At 43.0% G+C, this 20,677-nt stretch overlaps 1 protein-coding gene across 1 annotated transcript in view; it reads left to right on the top strand.

Moving 5' to 3' along the window:
• The window catches only part of PSMD1 (proteasome 26S subunit, non-ATPase 1), a 2,664,479-nt gene that overhangs the window by 1,096,489 nt on the left and 1,547,313 nt on the right, over positions 1-20,677 (top strand). Inside the window, exon 14 of the mRNA XM_044070690.1 lies at positions 5,160-5,356. Within this exon, the coding sequence (XP_043926625.1) occupies positions 5,160-5,356 (197 nt within the window). The remainder of the gene's footprint in view (positions 1-5,159; positions 5,357-20,677) is intronic.

The raw sequence follows: 20,677 nt of genomic DNA, 5'->3' as shown, positions 1-20,677 counted from the left end.
TTTGTATATATGTACATATATGCTTATTGTTGTGTTTACCTCTATCTATTTGGAAACATTGGCATCTATCCAAATTTTAGCCTGCAAGAGGGCTACTGGCATCTGGGGCAAGAAACACTGAGGAAAATGGCGTCGGCTGATGCTTTTATACCGAAGACCAACAGAGATGGCGTCGGGTGGAGTGCGACATCAGCGAAGCCCGGACCGGACTTTGGAATCCGGCCGACTGCAGGGCTGCCTGACGACAGGACAACCCACTTGTTATGACTGCAGATGCTATCCAGTTCGGACATCTACATTTATGGTAGGTACAAAACTGTACTTTTTCCAAGAAAGGAATTTTAACTCTGCAGCTGGCTCAAAAGGAGGTAGAGTGAGCTTTTCCAATGCAAAGTGAAGGTCCCAGGCTGGAGTAGGGGCTCTCCTGGGTGGTCTTAAATTTTTTGGCCCCTCTGAGGAATTACTTCAGCAGGGGGTGAGGGAAGAGGTGTGGCTCCATATTGTAATGTGCTGAAATGGCTGAGACATGAAATTTAATAGAAGAGAAGGAAAGGCCCTTCTGAAGCATTTCTGTTGATTATTGAAGAATATGCGGTAAGCTGGGCACTGTTGTGCCCATCCCCTGAGTTTGGCTCCAGGAACAGTATATTTTCCATTTTTCAGCATAGGATTTTCTAGTGCTAGGCCTCCTTGCCTCCAGAATGACATACAATACTTGCTTCTGAGGGATGGTATTGGAGAGATCATGTAAATAGCCAGGCTGCAAGGTTCAGGGTTTGAAGCTGGGGGTGCAGAATCTGGCCCTCCTGCTGGGACAGCAGGGAAGGGGTCTGAAGCAGGTGCCATGGTTCCAGCAGTGACACACTCAGCAAAAGGGCAGGTACCACTGTTGGCGTGGCCAGTCTGGTGCAATGAGAATTGTCCTTGGTTTGTCCTGTTTGATCTTTAGTAGAACTTTCGAGAGGAGAGGCAGAAGGGGAAAGGCATAAACTGAGAGGCTTTCCCAGGTGAAGGACAGGGCATCCACTTTCCATCTTGTTTATGGGGAGTCCTTGTGCAGAATTTGTCCAATTGGTAGTTCTGATGGGAGGCAAACAGATCTATCTCTGGGCTCCCCCATTTGTTTCTCAACATGTTGAATATCTTTGTTTCCAGTTTTTACTCGTGTGGGTCCATGAGGTATCTGCATAGGTCTGCCAGTGAATTTAGTTTGCCTGGCAGGAATTGAGCTTGCAGGTGCACTTGGTAGCTCAAGGCTGTGTTCCACAGAGCCATGGCTAGTCTGCAGAGAGGGTATGAGTGGGTCCCACGCTGCTTGTTTATGTAGCACATAACAGTGGTGTTGTCCGTCTTTACGAATAATTGTCCTGGAAGAATGTGGTCCTTGAAGGCTGTCAGAGAATTCTGTACAGCTAACATTTCGTTTAGATTGATATGCAGGTGCATTTGAGACTGGTTCCATTTGCCATGAATGCACTTCCCTGCCAAGTGAGCCCCCCATGCATGGTCTGATGTGTCTGTTAGGGTTTGGGCAGCAGGGGGTAGAGTGAATGGCAGTCCCTTGTTGTGGTAGCAGGCCTCTGCCCACCAAAGGAACTCTGTCTTTATACAAGGAATGATAGGAATTACTGACTCCAGGTCCTGAGAATGTTGACACAATAGGCTTTTTAGATACCATTGTAGTTTCCTCATATGCAGTCTGCATATGGAATTAGTAAGATGCAAGAGGCCATGAACCCCAGGGCTTGCAGCATTTTCTTTGCGGATAGCTGGGTCTTTGTGGCCAGTTGTTTGAAGTATGCTGTCAAATAAACTTGATTCTCTGACATGAGGTAGGCCGTCTGGGAGGTTGTGTTCAAGCTTGCTCCCAGGAATACAATTTGTTGGTAGGGTATTATATGAGTTTTCTTTTCGTTTATGGTGTACCCCAGTGAGGTTAGCAGTTTCTTTACAATTGCCAGATTTAATATTATGTCCTGGCTTTCTGCTTGAATTAGACAATTGTCCAGGTATAGGTATATTTGAATATTTATTTGCCTGATGAATGCAATGACTGGAGCTAGGCATTTTGTAAATACCCTGGGCTCAGTAGATAAGCCAAAGGGCAGTGCAGAGAACTGATAGTGCATGTAGCCTGCTCTGAAGCGTAGGTATTTTCTGCAAGATTCCCTTATTGGGATGTGCAGGTAAGCTTCCTTTAAGTCCAGCATTGCCAACCAGGCATTTTTGCCTAGCATGGGAAGCAGCTGATGAAGAGTTAGCATTTTGAATTTTGGGATTACCAGAAAGGTGTTTAGGATAGACAGGTCCAGGATAGGACTCCAGTTGTCTTTTCTGGGTACAAGGAAAAGGCTGGATTAAAAATTTTGTCCCCAATTCCCCTGCTGGGACAGGTTGAATAGCCCTGATACTTAGAGAGGGAACCTGCTGTTGAGCCTCTGCCCACTGATTTGGGGATAGGTCTGACCAACCTTTTTGGTTGGTAAGGTGTGGAAGTGGAATCTGTATCCTTGGTAAACTATATTTAAAACACATTTGTCTTGGGTAATGAGTTCCCAGTTTTCTGCATGCAGGGCGATCTTTCCCCCTAAAGGAACAGGAACTTGAGCAGGGCTTGGAAGGTTTATGGGTTGTCATTGTGGCAGTTTACCATAGGGGGGCGTCTTACTACTTCCAGCTTTGGAAGTGGGATCCCCCTCACTGCTTAGGCCTGCGAGTACCTTGAGACTGTAGCCTAGGTGGTCTGCTGTTCCTGGATTTGGACTGGGAAGGCCTGGAGGAGACAGGAAAGGGCCAGTTCTTAGAAGCCCAATGCCTACTAAATCTGGGAGGCTGTACTTGCAGGAAATCTTTAACAGTTTACATAGATTTAGCTTGTCCATCCATCTTTTTAAGTACTTCTGCTTTGTTGCCAAACAGGCGGTCTTGGTTTAAGGGAGCATCCAGTAATTTAGCTTTAACATGATCTGGCAAAGTTTGCTCCTTAAGCCAAGCATGCCTTTTAAGAACAGACCCAGTGACAGCAGCCCTACAAGATGCCAATTAAGGAGTCAAAACCAAATTGCAAAGTATATTTACCAACTTGTTGAGCAGAATGCATTAAATCCTGTAAATCTTTATTTTCAGCACAGTCAGGAATCAACATCATTTTCTGTTCAAGTAATGCAATAATATGCTGCTGATACTTTAACATATGAAACTGGCAGTTTAAGGCCCTAATAGCCAAAGTAGCAGAAGTGTATAACTTCTTACCCAATCTGTCCATTGCCCTGTAATCTCTACCAGAGGGGGTAGGGTTTTTGGCAGTAGTAGCCTTAATGCCGTTGGGTCCCTGTGAAATGGTCTCTGGGTACGCAGTTGGATTCTTAGAGGAACTTGAGAGTCAGGTACTCTAACACCTGTCAGGTTTCCTGGGAGCCGGAGGTAGAGTGTCTGGGGCCAGGCTGGATTCCAAGAAGGCATCTACAATGTCCAGTACGGGAGGGATAGCTTAAAGGCTTGTGTTGAGGTAGGAGTAAGAATTCCCTAAGCCTCTTTTTAGAGTCAGAGTAATCCTGGCTTTCTCAGCAGAAATGCTCACTAAGAATGTGCAAAGTTTCACCACAAGAGAAATCTTCTGAAGGGGAAGCAGAGGGAAATCGAGTATTCTGCATCAGAATAATCAAAGGTAGATAAGGGCAAATCCTGGTCATCAGAGGAAACAAATTTCGGAATCCTGATCAGAATTAGAAGGAAAATCAGTTCTAGATCTCTTAAGAGTGAGAAGGCTGGCTTCCCCTAATTAAAGTAATAAGGTCTTCAGGCATTCTTATCATTTGGTTTTTGGGCACATGGGCCTGACTATGCGGTTTGGACATCGGTTTTCTAGGCATGGATAGAGTTTTAGACCTTGAAGAAGATGGTGTCTGTTTGATATGCAAGTCAGTAGGCCTGAATACACCCATAGAAGCGGGTGCCTGCACAGCAGCTCCGGACCTATCCAAGGTAGAGACATCCGCAGGTTCCATAGTCGAAGAAGCATCTCGCGGCATACCAGACTCAGAATGGGTCTCAGTAGAGGCCTGCAAATCTGAAGTAGTGGGCATCAAGAGCTGCAAAAGCACCTGAGTACCAGCAAACTGGCAACTAGCTTAATGGAAGCATCGTCGGCAGCTTTGGACCTATGCAGTCTGTCTCTGTCTTTATCGTTATGTTTTTTCAGAATGTCTGTAGTAGAATGGCTTACCGAAGCCATTTCTGGATAATTAAACAGAGTACCAAAACAGTTTGCAAAAATGAACTGACGAATAGTTCTTGGATTGAATAAGGCACAAAACCGACAGCGAGGGATGTTGTAGTCTGGGCCTAAGTAAGGAAAGCAGTACGAATGAAAATCTTTGAGGTATTTGCTTTCCACAAGTAATACAATTGTTAACTTTTACTGACTTCGGTTTAGAGCAAGAAAAAGGATCCCCAACGGGGTACTTAGCTTTTTTAAAGACTTCAGTTCTGAAACTCGAAAACGAAAATTTCAGGAGTCTGCCAACTGGCACTTGCGAACTGCTTCTGCTTCGGGCACCGCAAAGCAAGAAAGACTTATGTAATGACATTGGCTGCATGTTTTATACACCTGACTACCTGACGTCATGGAAGAAGCGACAGCAACTAACGCGGGACCCAAGACTTTGATAATCAGGCTGGCTGAGGGCTACCTGCAAGCAGATAACCAAAATGTAATGACTGCAACAGTGAGTACACTCGAACGTCTACATTTTTGGTAAATGTACACAACTGTACTTTTCTCCATTTTAGCTCACTGAATTTTTTTTTTTACTTTTATAATATATAACAGTGCACGTGATTGGTTTATATTTTTTTAAATAAATTAATATGAAAAGAATTGTTTCTCTCTTGTTTGGGAGGGGGTGACATGTCAGCAGTCAAAATAGGCATTTTCCAAATTTTTGACATGCTCAGCCCAAAAGGTTCGCCATCACTGCTTTAGAATAACTGCTATATTTTGGTTGGGTTATAGTGCTGAGGTGAAATAAAGGGAATCCTTTCCACATGGATATGATTTCTGCATGTCCATTTTGCATATTGTATGACTTTGTTCAAGTTCAGTGTTGTCATCAGAGTTCCCAGGAATTAATTTCTTTGTGCTTTTTTTGTTTTGTTAGGTGAGGCAGCAGGTCTGGCATTAGGTTTGGTGATGTTGGGCTCTAAGTCTGCCACAGCAATTGAGGATATGGTGGGCTATGCACAAGAAACACAGCATGAGAAGATTTTGCGAGGTCTAGCAGTTGGTATTGCACTCGTGATGTATGGCAGGATGGAGGAAGCTGATGCACTTATTGAGAGCCTCTGCAGAGACAAAGTAAGTTATTGTGAAAGTCTGTGTAGCCTTTTGATCTTGTTTAAGTTTTGTTTTGTATATGTTTATGCCTTAAAACAGTTGAGACGTTGAAAACGTTTAACTGTGATCGTTTATTTACATACAGTGGATAAAAAAGTGTACACTCTCCTGTTAAAATGCCAGATTTTTGTGATTTAAAAAAATGAGACCACAATAAATAATTTCAAAACTTTTCCCACCTTTAATGTGACCTATAACCTGTACAATTTAATTGAAAAAAAAAATCTGTTGGGGGAAAAAATATTAGTGTACAATAAGCTGGTTGCATAAGTGTGCACACCCTTAAACTAATACTTTGTTGAAGCATCTTTTGATTTAATTACAGCATTGTCTTCTTTTGTAAACCCCTGCCATCAATTAGTGAGACTGATTAACCCCAAATTTCAGCTGTCCTTGTAGGATTTTCCTGAAATTTACTCCGTTACCTGCTACAGCAAAAGCCATGGTTTATAGAGAGCTTGTAAAGCATCAAAGGGATCTCATTGTTGAAAGTTAGTCAGGAGAAGGGTACAATAAAATGTCCGTAGCATTGGATATACCATGGAACATAAAGAAGACAGTCATCAAAAAGTGGAGAAAATGAGACAACAGTGACATTGCAAAGAACTGGATGTCCCTCCAAAATTGATGAGAAGACAAGACGAATACTGGTCAGGGAGGCTGCCAAGAGACCTACAGCAACACTGAAGGAGCTGCAAGAATTTCTGGCAAGTACTGGTTGTGTACTACATGTGACAACAATCTAATCTCTCGTATTCTCTATGTCTGGACTATGGGGTATGGTTGCAAGACGGAAGTCTTTTCTTACACACAAAAGCATCCAGGCCTGGCTAATATTTTCAAAACAGTACATAGTCTCCCAAAAGCATGTGGGAAAATGTGTTATGGTCTGAAGCACAATTCCAAAAGGTACATTTGCCGCAAAAACACCATCACCAAAAGAACACCATCCCCACAGTTAAGCTTGGTGGTGGCAGTATCATGCTTTGGGGGTGCCTTTCTTCAGCTGGAACTGGGGGTTTAGTCAAGGTGGAGGGAATTATGAGCAATTCTGAACACCAGTCATTTTTGGCCCAAAACCTTCAGCCGTTTGCTAGAAGGCTGAAGATGGAGGAATTTCACCTTTCAGCACAACAATGACCCCAAGCATACAACCAAATCAACAAAAGAATGGCTTCAGGAGAAGAAAGTAGTTTTGGAATGGCCCAGCCAGAGCCCAGACCTAAATCCAGTAGAAAACCTGTGGGGTGACCTGAAGAGGGCTGTGCACAAGAGCTGCCTTCACAATCTGACAGATTTGGAGTGCTTTGGCAAGGAAGAGTGGGCAGATATTGCCAAGTCAAGGTGTGCCATGCTGATAGACTCCTACCCAAGAAGACTGCTGTAATTAAATCAAAAGGTGCTTCAACAAAGTATTAGTTTAAGGGTGTGCACACTTGCGCAACCAGCTTTATTGTACATTTTTTTATTTTTTGTATTTTTTTTCCTCTAACACATTTGTTTTTCAATTGAATTGTACAGATTATAGGTCACATTAAAGGTGGGAAAAGTTTTGAAATGATTTATTGTGGTCTCATTTTATATATCATAAAAGCCTGGCATTTTAACAGGGGTGTGTGCAGTTTTTATATCCACTGTATATGTCTTTGAGATTTTGTGTTGTTGCATCTATTTAGTGTGTTTTATTCTGTTGTCAGAGCCATCACCAAGAGACCTTACTGAAATTACAGATGCCCTACTTTGTTGCTTTAGTTGTAAGGTATATATAATTCCCTCTCCTCCAAAAAAAAAAAAGAGAGAAAATAAAAGGAAGAATACACATTCTTAAGGGACTACAATTGTTACTTTGGTTTCTATTTTAAAAAAATTTAAAAAATGAGTGCTACAGTGGATTGTTCCTGTGTCTTTAGTCTTCTTTCTGGAATATAAATACTTTAATGAATTTTCTTGTTTGTACCAGCCTAGGCCATCTACCTGCAATTAGTAACATTTTGCAAGTAGAGATTTATGTATTTTTTGTTGTGTCTGCAGTGAATTCATCCATTTTGCATCAGGTGTTTCTTATGTGGATGAGAAATGTTTCCGAACTATTTTGATGCTGCTGTTATTGACCTAACATCATTAGTACACTAGTGTCCATTCTGGTTGGAGCCTCTTCCCATCAAATCCCTTCATGCTGTAGTGATTCATGTTCCAAACCTGAATACAGGACGACGAGCAAGAGAAAGAGTTTTAAGTGTTAGCCTTCAGTGCTCCACTTTATTTGGTGTGATTGTGGGAGCAGTATTCCAGGCTTACAACTTGTTACTGCATTGCAACCACTGAAGCATACATGGGACTTTGGAAGGAATAGGCTCAGCATGCTTCCAGCTGAGGTTGCAGGTTTCTATGGAAGATTGTGATGGGTAGATTAAAATCTAAGCCATACAGTGAGATGGGGGCAACCCTCCCTTTGCCCATATGTTCTTGACTAGAGGAGAACTAACAGGTCAGTGGTTTTAATCCTATTTAATGGCAGAACCCTACAGAAGCTATTAGTACTGCTCAAAAACCTCACGCGTCACTATCTCTGGCCATATAATTTAAGAAATGCAAAATTTCCAATTTCTAAATTATGTAATAGGTAGACAGAAAATATAAAAATAGCACAAGAGAATTTATTACTGATAAAAATTAGTGATACAGTTATTACTTTTTGTGAAACTGAATTGAAATGTATGTTTAAGTTGGTTTGAAGCTACCTGGCTCTTGTATATTCAGCTATTATACTTCAAGAGTTTTTTGCATTATATTTTAAATAGTGTATATTCAGTTTGATTTTGTTAATGAGTGAAAATTTTAATTGAATATTCTCGCTACCTTGAGGGCCAGCTGCTTTTTCTTCTTTTGTTACTCATTGATGATTTAAAAATGTTATTAAAAAAACAAAAATTGCAAAGTCACTGTAGCTGGCTCTCACTGTTGTCTCACACTGAGTCCTGACACTGCAAAGCATTATCACTGATTCAGACTTGGAATCTTAAGATTTTTCAGGGCACCTCCTTAATCTTTGCTACTTTTACAGACTTTGGGCTCAATTTAAACTTCGATTAGGGGGATACTTCGAGATGCTGCCACTTCAGCTGCAGTAAATGTCCCTCCCATTCATGTATGTATATATGTTCTTCCAAGGTTGACATTAATGTTCCTTGAACGTGGAGCAGGTAGCCCTGCTGTGTACCTTCTCACACTTAAAACTTGCAGCTGGTGGCTTGTCGAAAAGTGTTGAATCTGTGGGAAGACATGCCTGTAACTCTGACAGAAGCAGTTTTTGTTTTTATTATTACTTAGAGAAGTTAGTGGAGGAGCTCCTGTTGGGTATTGGAGGGAAACTCGTGTTTCCAGGAATTCTTGTTTAAAATTTACTGGAATAAGTTATGGAGTAGCATAGCTGTTTGAGGATAGGGTTACCATACGTCCAGGTTTCCCTGGACACGTCCTCCTTTTGGGCTCTTGTCTGGGCGTTTTTTGAAAATTCTGCGATTTGTTCGGGTTTTTCAAAAACCTGGACAAATCGCAGAATTTTCAAAAACTAGACGTCCCTATTTCCTCTTTCCTATGCTTTTTTTTTTTTTTTTTTTTTTTTTTTTTTAATTGGCTCGTATACTGGTATACGAGCCAATAAAAAAACAAAATCGAAAAATGGAGCTCTGCTCAATGCAGAACTGCTTGATGGTTCTGCATTGAACAGAAGAGGGTCTGCTGTGCAAGTTTTTGATTGGCTCGTATACCGGCATACGGGCCAATAAAAAGATCGCCAAACACGGAGCTACTTGTCTTTAATGCGGAACTGCGATGTTCCGCATTAAAGACTAAAGACCTTTTTCTTTCTTTTTTTTTTCTCTTCACCTAGTGTAAAGAATCTGGCAACCCTAAGAGGACGAAAAAATATGTGCTGGTATAATACCATCACATATTGTTCGTCCTCTTTTTCATATAACGAAATATGGTAACCTTACTTGAGGACAACAGAACAAGAATAAAAAAAATAAATATTTCCTGCAGTTTTTGTATTTTCTTCACCTTAAGGAAACTGATTACTTTACAGACTGTGCCTAATTCCCTCCTTAAGAATTACACAGTCTACCAACATGTGGATTTTGAGGTTGTCAGGACTGGTAAATGGGGTGGTTTCAACCTTGTGGGTCAGAGGCCTGAAACCTACGCTGGATTAGCAGCACAGATGCTTGAAAGGACATCACAAGGAAGATAGGAGTGAATGATTGTCAGCTTGCCCAATCTGAGTGAAGTGGCTTTGGTCTTTAGCTTGGGTGGCAGTTGAAGGGAAACACTGGGAATTTAATCTGTGGAAAACAGGTTTCTTGAGCACAAGTTGTTTAGCAGTGCACTGCTGTAGCTGGGGGAGTAAGGTGTGGATACATGCCTGCTTCCTTCAGAAGGCACCTAGGGAGGTTCATTGGTGGTTAGGAACTGCAGGGAGTGGTAATGGAGTCCTGTCTGCCTGCCAGACTGGACTATTCTATCACTCGTCACTGTTGTGTCCTTGGAATGAATGGGTTGATTAAGCCCTGCTGCCAGGGAACAGATGAGCCGTAGTAGGTACCTGACTCTCTTGTCCTTGAGAGAGGAATGAATACACCAGAGAAGCAAGAGGAACCCATTGGGCTACCCCATAGGATGGGGTTGGATAATAGGAGGTAATGGGCTAGTGAGTGGCTAAATCTTTATATGAAATATGTAGCAAGTTTTGTTGCATGTAGTTTGTGTACCTCATGACCAGTCCTAAGGCTTCTCCATCACTTTCACAGCATACTACCTTTTAAGGAAACTGGTGGAGTAATGAGCAGCATTGTAGGTGAAGAATATTCAGGTTTTATTCTTTGAAAATAGTTAAGTGTTCCAACCTTCAAATACTATAGGCAGTTTGACAGAAGCAAATGGATGCTGTGGTAGTATTTTTGAGGTTATGAAGAGAGAAAACTTTATCTCAGTCTCAAGACGTCAGGCTAAGCATTGGAAGCTTGACATCTTAGATCCACTTAAAATGACATCTGTGGTCCATGTGTAAGCTTCCGTTTATGGCCTCATTATACAACTTTTAGCTTATGTTGGACTGAAGAATTTGTTTACCATAAAGGGTAATTTTTTTTCAGGGAGAGTGAACATCCACATGAAATTTGTTTACACATTGAGCAGACTGGAAAGGCCCAGAGTTTTCCCTTTCAGGAGTCTGCATCTAAAAGTAACTATCTCACCATCAGCACTTTTTTTTAATTGATTTTAATCATTGGTTAACAAGTGCAGTCCAGCAGTGGAATTATTTGTTTTCTTTGGATGTTCTAAATATTTCACTGTTGCAGTTATTACATTTGGGTAATCTGCTGGCAGGTTGCTCTCAGTCGGCCTGAATATCAAAGTCTTGGGTCCTGTGTCAGTTGCTGTCTCCTCTTCCATGACATCAGGTCATCAGCGGTATAAAACATGCAGACGACCCCATTTTCTTCAGTCTTTCTTGTCGTGCAGTGCCCGAAGCAGAAGCCACTCCTGAAATTTTTGCATTCGAGTTTCAGAACCGAAGTCTTCAATTAAAGCTAAATACCCTGTTGAGGAAACTTTTTCTTGCTCCTTACCTATGTCAGTCAGAGTTAATAATGGAATTACTTGTGGGAAGCAAATACCTCATAAGGCTTTTCATTTGTACTGTATTCCTTGCCTAGGCCCAGATCATGACATGCCTTGTCGGTTTTGTGCTAGATTTAACCAACGCACTATTAAACGTCTGTATATTTTTGCTTCAAAATATTTTGGATCCCGATTTAATTACCCTAAAATGTCGTCTGATAGCAATCAGACTACCGGAGTTCACAAAAAATGCAAAGAAAAGGACAGACACAGACCACCGAGGTCCAAAACAGACTAAGCTTCTCCTAAGCCAGTCGCCGGTTCACCGGTACTCAGTGAAGTGCTTTCGCAGCCCTTGATACCCGCTACTTTTGAGTCGCAGGCCTCTACCGAGACCTATGTGGAGTCAGGTATGCCGTGAGATTCTCAGAGTATTGAACCCGCGGATGACTCTCCCTCGGATGGGTCTGGAGCCGCTGAGCAGGCACCGGCTTCTAAGGGTGTTTTCAGGCCTCAACATTTCTATATAAGAGATGCCAGCTTCAAAAACAACTGCTAAGTTTAAAAAAATGACACATGAGCCCCGTGCTCAAGCCCCTATGCCTAAAAAAACATTATGAAAATGGTTGAAGACTTTACCTTGATCAGGGGTTCCCAACCCCCCCCCCCCCCCTGCTAAGAGGCTTAGGCAAGGCACTGATTATGAATCTTCAGATCAAGTTTCTCTTTCTTCTGATTCGTCTTCTGATCAGGAATCTTCTATACCACCCTATGAGGATTCAGATGCTGAAGAATCCATTCATCATTCCATCTGCATCTCCTCCTGAGGATTATTCTTTTGGAGAAATCTTGCATCCTTTAAGGGAACATTTTCATTGGGAGAGTCAGGATTTCTCCGAATCAAAAAAGAGGCTTAGGGATTTCCTTCTTCCTCAGCATAGGCCTTTGGCTATACCTCCTGTATTAGACATTGTTGTGTTTGCGGAATCAAGCATGGCTCCTGATCCCCTATCTCTGGCTCTTAGTAAGCCACACAGACATTACAGGGTTCCTGACTCCCACAAAGTTTTATTCAGAAATCTTGCTGCTGATCGTGAAACTATCTCACAGGGTCCCAAAGGTGTAAAGACATCAACAGCCAAGAATCCTATCCTCTCTGATAGAGATTCCAGGACGCTGGATAGATGGGGAGAAAAGGTTTATACGTCTGCAAACTTGGCAATTAGGGCCTTAAACTGCCAGTTTCATATGCTTAAATATCAACAGCATGTTATGGGCTTATTGAAACAGAAAATTGTTAATTTCTGATTGTGTGGAAAATAAAGAATTACAGGAATTATTGCATGCAGCCGAACATTTTGCAATGTGGTTTTGATTCCTTGTAGGCCTCTTGCAGGGCCGCAGTTATTGGATCTGTGATTAGAAGGGCTGCTTGGCTCAAGGAGCAAAATCTGTATGATCATGTTAAAGCTAAATTGTTGGATGCGCTAAGGCAGAAGAGGTTTTAACGAAAATGGAAGACAAAGTTAAATCTATGCAAACTGTAAAAGATTTCTTACAAGTGCAGCCACCCAGATTCAGTAGACACTGACCTACTAAAAACTGGTCCTTTCCTGTGTCCAACAGAGCCTCACAAGGCAAATCCAGCATCTCAAAAGGCTTTAGATACCAATCACAGGGTTCTTAGAGGTCAAAGCAGTGGGGTGCCTCTACCTCCAAATCTGGAGGAAACAAAGCACAACCCTACAGTAAGCAGTCTCAATGACTTCCCTCTACCATCATCAATCACTTATCTGTTGGCAGCCCCCTTGAGGGGGAGAATTAGCACTTCTTGCTCAAAATTGACAGTTAATAACCCAGGACAAGTGGGTATTAAACATAGTATCCCGGGGGTGCAGATTTCATTTCCATACTTTGCCAATTCCAAACGGTTGGCAAGATCTGACACAAAATCAATTGGTAGAGGCTCAAACAAATTACGTCCCTCATGGATATGGGGGTTATTCAACCAGTGCCAGAACAGGAAAAAGGACAAGGTTTTTATTCAAGACTGTTCCTGGTTACCAGAAAAGACCATGCCTGGCGTCCAGTAATGGACTTATCGATTTTGAACACATTCTTGGACATCCCAAAATTCAAAATGCTGACTTTACAACAGCTACTGCCCATGCTGGGCAAGAACGATTGGTTAGTGACTCTAGACTTAAGAGGCATACCTGCATATCCCAATAAGGGAATCGTGCAGAAGATACCTCCGCTTGAAGGCAGGTCTTGTGCATTACCAATTCTCTGCACTGCTCTTTGGCTTACCTACTGTGCCCAGGGTCTTTACAAAGTGCCTGGCACCAGTAATTGCATTTTGCAGACAAAGAAGCATACAAATCTATCCTTACTTGGATGACTGTCTCATTCAAGCAGAAAACAAGGGCATTCTTCTTCAACATCTTGTGTTTGTAAAAAGGCTTCTAGTATGCCTAGGGTACACAATAAATGAAAAGAAATCACAACTGGTACCCCCTCAAAAAATTATATTCCTGGGTACAAGCTTGAATAGAACTGCCCAGATGGCTTACCTTACGCCAGGCAAACAAAGGCAACTGACTATATACTTCAAACAGATGGCAACAAAAACCCAGTTATTTGTAAGACAAATTCTGCAGGCTTTGGGGTTCATGGCATCCTGTATTCTACTAATTCCATGTGCAAGACTGCATATGAGGAAACTACAATGGTGTCTAAAAAGTTTATGGAGTCAACATTGTCAGTCTGGAAACAGATTCCTCTCCTTCCCTGCCTACAACAGGAGTTTCTTTGGTGGGGAGAGGCATGTCATCGGAACAAGGGATGGTCTTTCACTCTACCCCATGCCACCCAAACCCTAACTACAGACGCATCAGACTATGCTTGGGGGGCCCACCTGGCAGGGAGATGCATTCAGGGCATATGGAGCCCAAAACAAATGCATTTGCGTATCAATCAAAAAGAGATGTTAGCTGTTCAGAATGCCCTGACAGCCTTCAAGGACTTGCTTCATCCAGGACAACTACTGATAACGACGGACAATACCACGGTTATGTGGTACATAAACAAGCGGGGGGGGGTACACATTCCTACCCCTTTGCAGATTAACCATGGCATTGTGGAACACAGCCTTGATCTTCAAGCTCATTTCCTGCCAGGAAAACAAAATAGTCTGACAGGCGACCTAAGAAGAAATTTTATGGATCCTCACGAGTGGAAAATGGATCCACAAGTCTTCAGCATGATCAGAGAAATGGGGGAGCCCAGACAAAGATCTATTTGCATCTCCCCAAAATTATCAACTGGACAAATAATGCACAAGGACTTATCACAGACAAGCATGGAAAGTGGATGCCCTATCCTTCAGTTGGAAAAACCTGTCAGTCTACGCCTTCCCTCTTCTGCCTCTTCTCCCCAAGGTCTTACTAAAGGTCATACAGGAAAAACCAAAACATGATCCTAATTGCCCCAGACTGGCCTCGCCAGCACTGGTACCCAATTCTAAGGAATATGTTGTTCAGTTTCTGTCTTATACAAGTGGTACAGTGAATTATCTTCTGTTTAAACTGTGAGCTTTGGCCGGTTAAGACCTGCATGATATCAACTTGAACGCATAAGTGTAGCTAAGTAACGTTTATCTGCACTTTTTAAAGTAATTTGTTTGTGTTGCATTGAGCAATATCTAGCTAGAAGTTGACTGTTTTTTCAGTAGGTCCCCACCCTCCCTGTTTTCGTCTTGGTGTTAATCTTGGTGGCTTTGAAACTGCCCGCCCCTCTTGTAAATTTGCACTTGGATACTCCTCCTGGGCCCATCTCATTTGCTCACTCAAAAAAAAAAAAAAGTATCTGCTTTTACTGTATTTGTGTTTCTTCCTATTTTATTTTGCTTTTGCGTCATCTTAAAAGTACTCAATTGTATTTATTACTGCTTGGTGTAACTCACTCTACGCCATTTAGTTTAAGCACTTGGGCTTCAGACCAGTTGTTTTACATTAAGAAGGTTTGTGCTCTGCACTGTAGTGGCAGGACAGGTAGCTTACATCCTTCTAAGTTGGTAACTGCTGATTGAGGGCTCAGTGTTTGTTATTCTAAAAGTGTATTAATTCTGGTTTAAGCACTTGGGCTTCAGGCCAGTTATTTTACATTAAGAGGGTTCGTGGTCTGCACTCTTGTGGGAGGAGAGGCTGGACTCTGCCCATCTGAGCTGGGAATTTCTGATTAAAGGTTTATAGTGCCTGCATATTTGTACTGCTTCTTACTAAATTGGTACACCTTGTTTGCTGTAGCATAGACTAGATCCAGGCCTGCTGAATCTAGTTTTGTTTGTATAACTTGATCACTAATCCAGGCATTCTTTAAAGTATTCAATTGTATTTATTACTGCTTGGTAGTAACTTGATTAAAGTGTAGCTATCATTCAAAGTCTTTTGGATTAAGCACTTGGGCTCAGACCAGTTGTTTTACATTAGGAAGGTTTGTGGCCTGCACTGTGGTGGCAGGAGACGGGTAGCTTTCATCCTTCTAAGTTGGGAACTGCTGATTGAGGGCTCAGTGTCTGTTATTCTAAAAGTGTATTAGTTCTGGTTTAAGCACTTGGACTTCAGGCCAGTTATTTTACATTAAGAAGGTTCGTGGTCTGCACTCTTGTGGGAGGAGAGGCTGAACTCTGCCCTTCTGAGCTGGGAATTTCTGGTTAAAGGCTTATAGTGCCTGCATATTTGAACTGTTTCTTACTGGAATTGGTACACCTTGTTTGCTGTAGCATAGACTAGATCCAGGCCTGCTGAGTCTAGCTTTGTTTGTATGCTTGTTTGCTTGTTATTTCCCTGAAATGCTAATTCCACCTAAAACGTGGCTTTTCAGCGCTTCTGTGGATCCCTAGTGACATCTGCATTGCTTACTGTACTTATTTCCTTGTTTCACTGGAAAGAAAGTTACTGTTTGTCATTTTTGCATTTAAGTTACCTGTAACACATTGCATTTAAGTTACCTGGCGCTTGCTCACTAAAGCAATTATATAAGTCAGCACTAAAAAATTAAAAGCACTACACCCTCACAAACTCCCCTTGAGTACCTTGTTTCCCATTGGCCCCTTTTTTTTTTTCAATTATAAAGGAATTCCCAATACTATTCTAGCATGTCCAAAGGTCAGTTGTCAATCTCCTCTCCGGTCCAGCTGGTGAATCTGGGAATCTTGAGGCAATGTTACCACTGTCTCATGTACACAGACAACCCTCTCCTCCTCCCAACAAGTTCCAACACATGTGAGAGATGCAACCATATAGCCAAACTGGAGGCTAAGCTCTCTCAACTCAGTACTGGCGAAACCTGTCAGGAGGAGAATGAAACCACACTCACTACAATTCCAGTCTCATATAGACCTACCACGACAGCAAACCAAACGCATAAACACACAAAAACATACTCGGAGGCTCTAAATAAAAATCTGCCTAAGCAGCAGAGACCTCCAAAGCAGACACCCAAGCAACCGCTACCCCAAAACAAAACACGTGCAACACATAGCTTACAAAGCCAGTGTGCCGAACAGTCACAGCCCTTAAGGCTAAACAACACACCTGATACACTTGTAATAGGTGACGCTATCGTCAGGCACACTGACGTCCCGCTCACCAGGCTGAACAAGGAGAAGGTCACGGTGAGCTGCCTGTCGGGCGCTAGGATCCACCACATAACACAAGCACTCCGGTCACTCCAAGGCAAGTACAAATATGACTCAGTCATTGTCCATGCTGGTGTGAATGACCTGAGACGTACCTCCCTGGACTGCATGAAAACAGACATAGAGGAGCTATCTGAGCATGTGGCCCAGGCCGGTATGACTCTGACCTTGAGTAGCATCTTAGCCTCACCAAGAATGATGCCACAATATGAAGATAAGATGATCAATTTCAACAATTGGCTTAAGTATTGGTGTCATTCAAAGGGGATCCAATACCTGTCAGCCTGGGATGACATGCTCGACAGGCCACGATGCTTCGCTAGGGACCGCTTGCACCTGTCACCCCTGGGCTTTCGGATATTGGCAAAGGCTCTTGCTACCCCCATAGTGCCTTTTTTAGGCAAAGCTCAAAAGACAAACCCACCTCCATAGGTAACACCAAGGGATAAGAAACTAAGAGTAATGCTACTCAACGCCAGAAGTCTAAACCTCAAGATGTATGCACTCAAAACTCCCCTTAGCATGGAAAACATCGATATCTGTGCAGTAACAGAAACCTGGTTCAAGGCTCCCGAGAGCACCCCAGCACTCTCAGGTTATACCTCATACCATGCTTTTCGGCCCCAAAACTTGGACCGAACCAGAAAAGGAGGGGTGAGTATCAATATTAGTCAAAGATACCCACACCTCCAGGTTGGTGGCACAGCACGAAGCATCAGAGACTATCCATGTTCAACTAACAGTGGGTAAAACTGCCTTCCAGTTTATAGCCTGCTACAGACCACCCTCCCAATCCCAGAAACCCCACTCGGCCTTCCTGAGAACACTGGAAAATATGAAGGTCTCTCCAGACACCATTATATTGGGCGACTTCAACTACCCAAACATAGATTGGGAGCATTACTCTAGCTCCAACACCCTAGCTCAAAGGTTCCTAGAATTTATAAACTCAGATGCTATGGAACAACTTGTTACCAGTCCCACAAGAGGGGAAAACATACTGGACCTGATCATCGCCAACATGGGGACTCTATGCTCCAGACCAGAAGTGTATCCCTCACTGGTAAGATCAGACCATAAACTAATCTCACTGCATATTCACATCCCGACCCCACCCCTTGCCCAGAAAACCACAGTGAAAAACTTCTCTAAAGCAAATTTCACACTCCTCAAAACTGAGGTGGAATCCTTCAAAGCCCCCGGACCTGTGGAAAATATGGCACAGACCACAGAATCCTTTATAAACGCATTCTTTGAACATATTCAGGAATGCATGGATCATGCAATCCCAAATAAAACCAAGACCCAATCCTCCAAAGGCAGACGTCCTGTTTGGTGGACCCCAGCTGTAAACGAACTATACAATAGGAGAAAGCTACTACATGATAAAGCAAAATCCCAAAAAGGGAAGGCATTGCTTATCAGTGTTAGCAAAAAACTAAGGGCACTCATAAAATCGTCTAAGGCCAGCTTCGAGGGAAAGATTGCACAGGACACTAAGGATAATCACAAGGCTTTCTTTAGTTATGTTAGGAACCTGGGTGGGAATTCCCAGATATGCTCAGAATTAGTCCAAAATGACAAAAAATACACAGAACCCACAGACATTGCCAACATCCTAGCTGACAGGTTCAGCGCAAACTTCTCCCCCCTCCCCACCAAAAGGGCAAATATCTATCCCAGCAGAGTGCTGCCCCCCTGACATCTCAGATGCTCAGGTAAGAGCCGCCCTCTCCAAAGCAAAAAACACAGCATCAATGGGACCAGACGGTGTCCTGGGCTACGTCCTACATCAACTCCAAGAAGAGCTAAACCCAAACATAAAACTACTGTTCAATCTCAGCCTTACCACAGGATATGTACCCAAAGAGTGGCGTACAGCAACAGTGGTGTCTCTCCACAAAGGTGGTGCCTCAACGGATCCTGGAAACTATCGCCCATAAGCCTGACAAGCTTGGTCTGCAAAGCTATGGAAAGGATCATCATGGACCTCATAAAAAAAAATATTGGGGACCTACAGACACTGGATCCTACCCAGTTCGGCTTTAAGGGCAGATCCTGGATCTTAAACCTGGTTGATTTCTTTGAAACAGTCACCAAGGCCATTGACGAGGGGACGGTGGTCCACACAGCCTACCTGGACCTTGCAAAAGCCTTCGATACAATACCCCATTCGGGCATTATAGATAAGCTCACCAGCTTAAATATAAACCCGTATGTCACTAGATGGGTTGCAAACTGGCTCAAGGACAGAACCCACATGGTTAGAATTGCTGGAGCCATGTCAGACTCCAAACCAGTTAGAAGTGGCATCCCACAAGGCTCAGTCCTGAGACCTCTCCTGTTCGGTATATATTTCTCAGAGGTACAGGCCAACACAGAAGGGACTGGCTGACCAAGTTCGCAGATTACTGCAAACTGGGCGCTATAATAGACTCTCCAGCCGACACAAGCATCCTCCAAAAGGGCCTCATAGAAACAGACAACTGGTGCCAGAGCCATGGCCTCAAGCTAAACGCCAAAAAGTGTATAGTCATCCCCTTTGGCAAAAACAAAGTGCCCACAAATTACCACATAGGTGGTAATCCATTAAGTACAGAAGAAGTAGTTAGGGACCTGGGGACCCAAGTTGATAGCAATCTCTCATTTGACAACCACGTGGCCAAAGTGGTTAGAAAAACATTTTATATAGCCCACCTTATGAAGGGATTCACATCTAGATCAGGGGAGGTCATCGTGCCTCTTTACTCATCCATCATCAGGCCCATAATTGAGTACAATGCCCCTTTTGGGATGTACCTTACCAGACACCTGCAGCAACTGGAAAGACCCCAAAAGTACCTCACCAAGAGGATCAAAGGTCTCAAACAGATGCCATGTGCTGCCCGGTTAAAGAAACTCCAGCTCTACTCAGTGGCATACCGCCTGCTCAGAGGCGATCTGTGCCTGACGTATAAAGCCATGTCCAACCTGGAATTAATGGACATGCTGCACCTCAGAAAATCTAAATCCCATCGAGCTACGCTCTCGAGAGACTTTAACCTCAGCACTGAAATAAATAGGACATGCTGGAGGGACAGATTCATAACCCAGAGGCTCCCTTCACTCTGGAATAAAATCCCAGTCCAGGTTAGGCAGAGTCCGTCATTGACTCTCTTCAAGAGGAATCTTAATGAGTGGATGGGGGATCGTAGGTTTACCCCGGGTATCACTTCTGTGTCACTGTTAGACAGAGGCACAGTATACTAACCTCGAAAAAGGGCATAGCAAAATTCATTTAAAATGGGTGGCGAAAGCCAAACACACTCTGGCTAGGCTTATAAATGCCCTAGGGTAGATAGCCTAGTATGAACCTATGTCTCAACTCCCTCCTTGGTACTTGCCTCAAATACCTCATCTACTGTCTCAGCAGAGCAATCCAATTCTGCACACTCGGCTCCAAGCTCTGAACCTGACAGCATGGCTGATCATGTAATTCAAATACCACCTCTCAGTAAATCTGTGATGGATGTCATTTTGGAAGCCAGAAGGCCTAGTACTAGAAAATCCTATGCTGATAAATGGAAAAGATTCTGTGCTTGGAACCAAGCACAAGGAACGGACACAGCAAAGCCAAATATTCCTCAGATTTTACAATACTTGACTGAGATGCTTGACAAGGGCCTATCTTTTTCTTCAGTAAAAATCCATGCCTCTGCCATCTCGGCTCATTTCAACACAGAGTCTCCCATCTTTTCTCATCCTCTGCTAAAACAGTATTTTAGAAGGGCCGAAAATTTAAGGCCTCCCAGAAGATCACCAGCTCCTGCATGGGACCTCAATTTCATGCTGGAAAAACTCACCCTGCCTCCTTTTGAACCAGCAGCTACTGCGGATATAAAGTTTTTATCTTGGAAAACTGCTTTCCTTTTGGCAATCACTTCAGCAAGAAGGGTTTCAGAACTACAGGCCCTCATGGC

This window comes from Protopterus annectens, chromosome 4.part1 (genome assembly GCF_019279795.1).
Source record: "Protopterus annectens isolate FY-2018-M chromosome 4.part1, PAN1.0, whole genome shotgun sequence".
In the NCBI taxonomy this organism is placed as follows: domain Eukaryota; kingdom Metazoa; phylum Chordata; order Ceratodontiformes; family Protopteridae; genus Protopterus; species Protopterus annectens.
The sequence above is the reverse complement of the archived record's forward strand: the minus strand, read 5'-3'. Positions and strand labels throughout refer to the sequence as shown.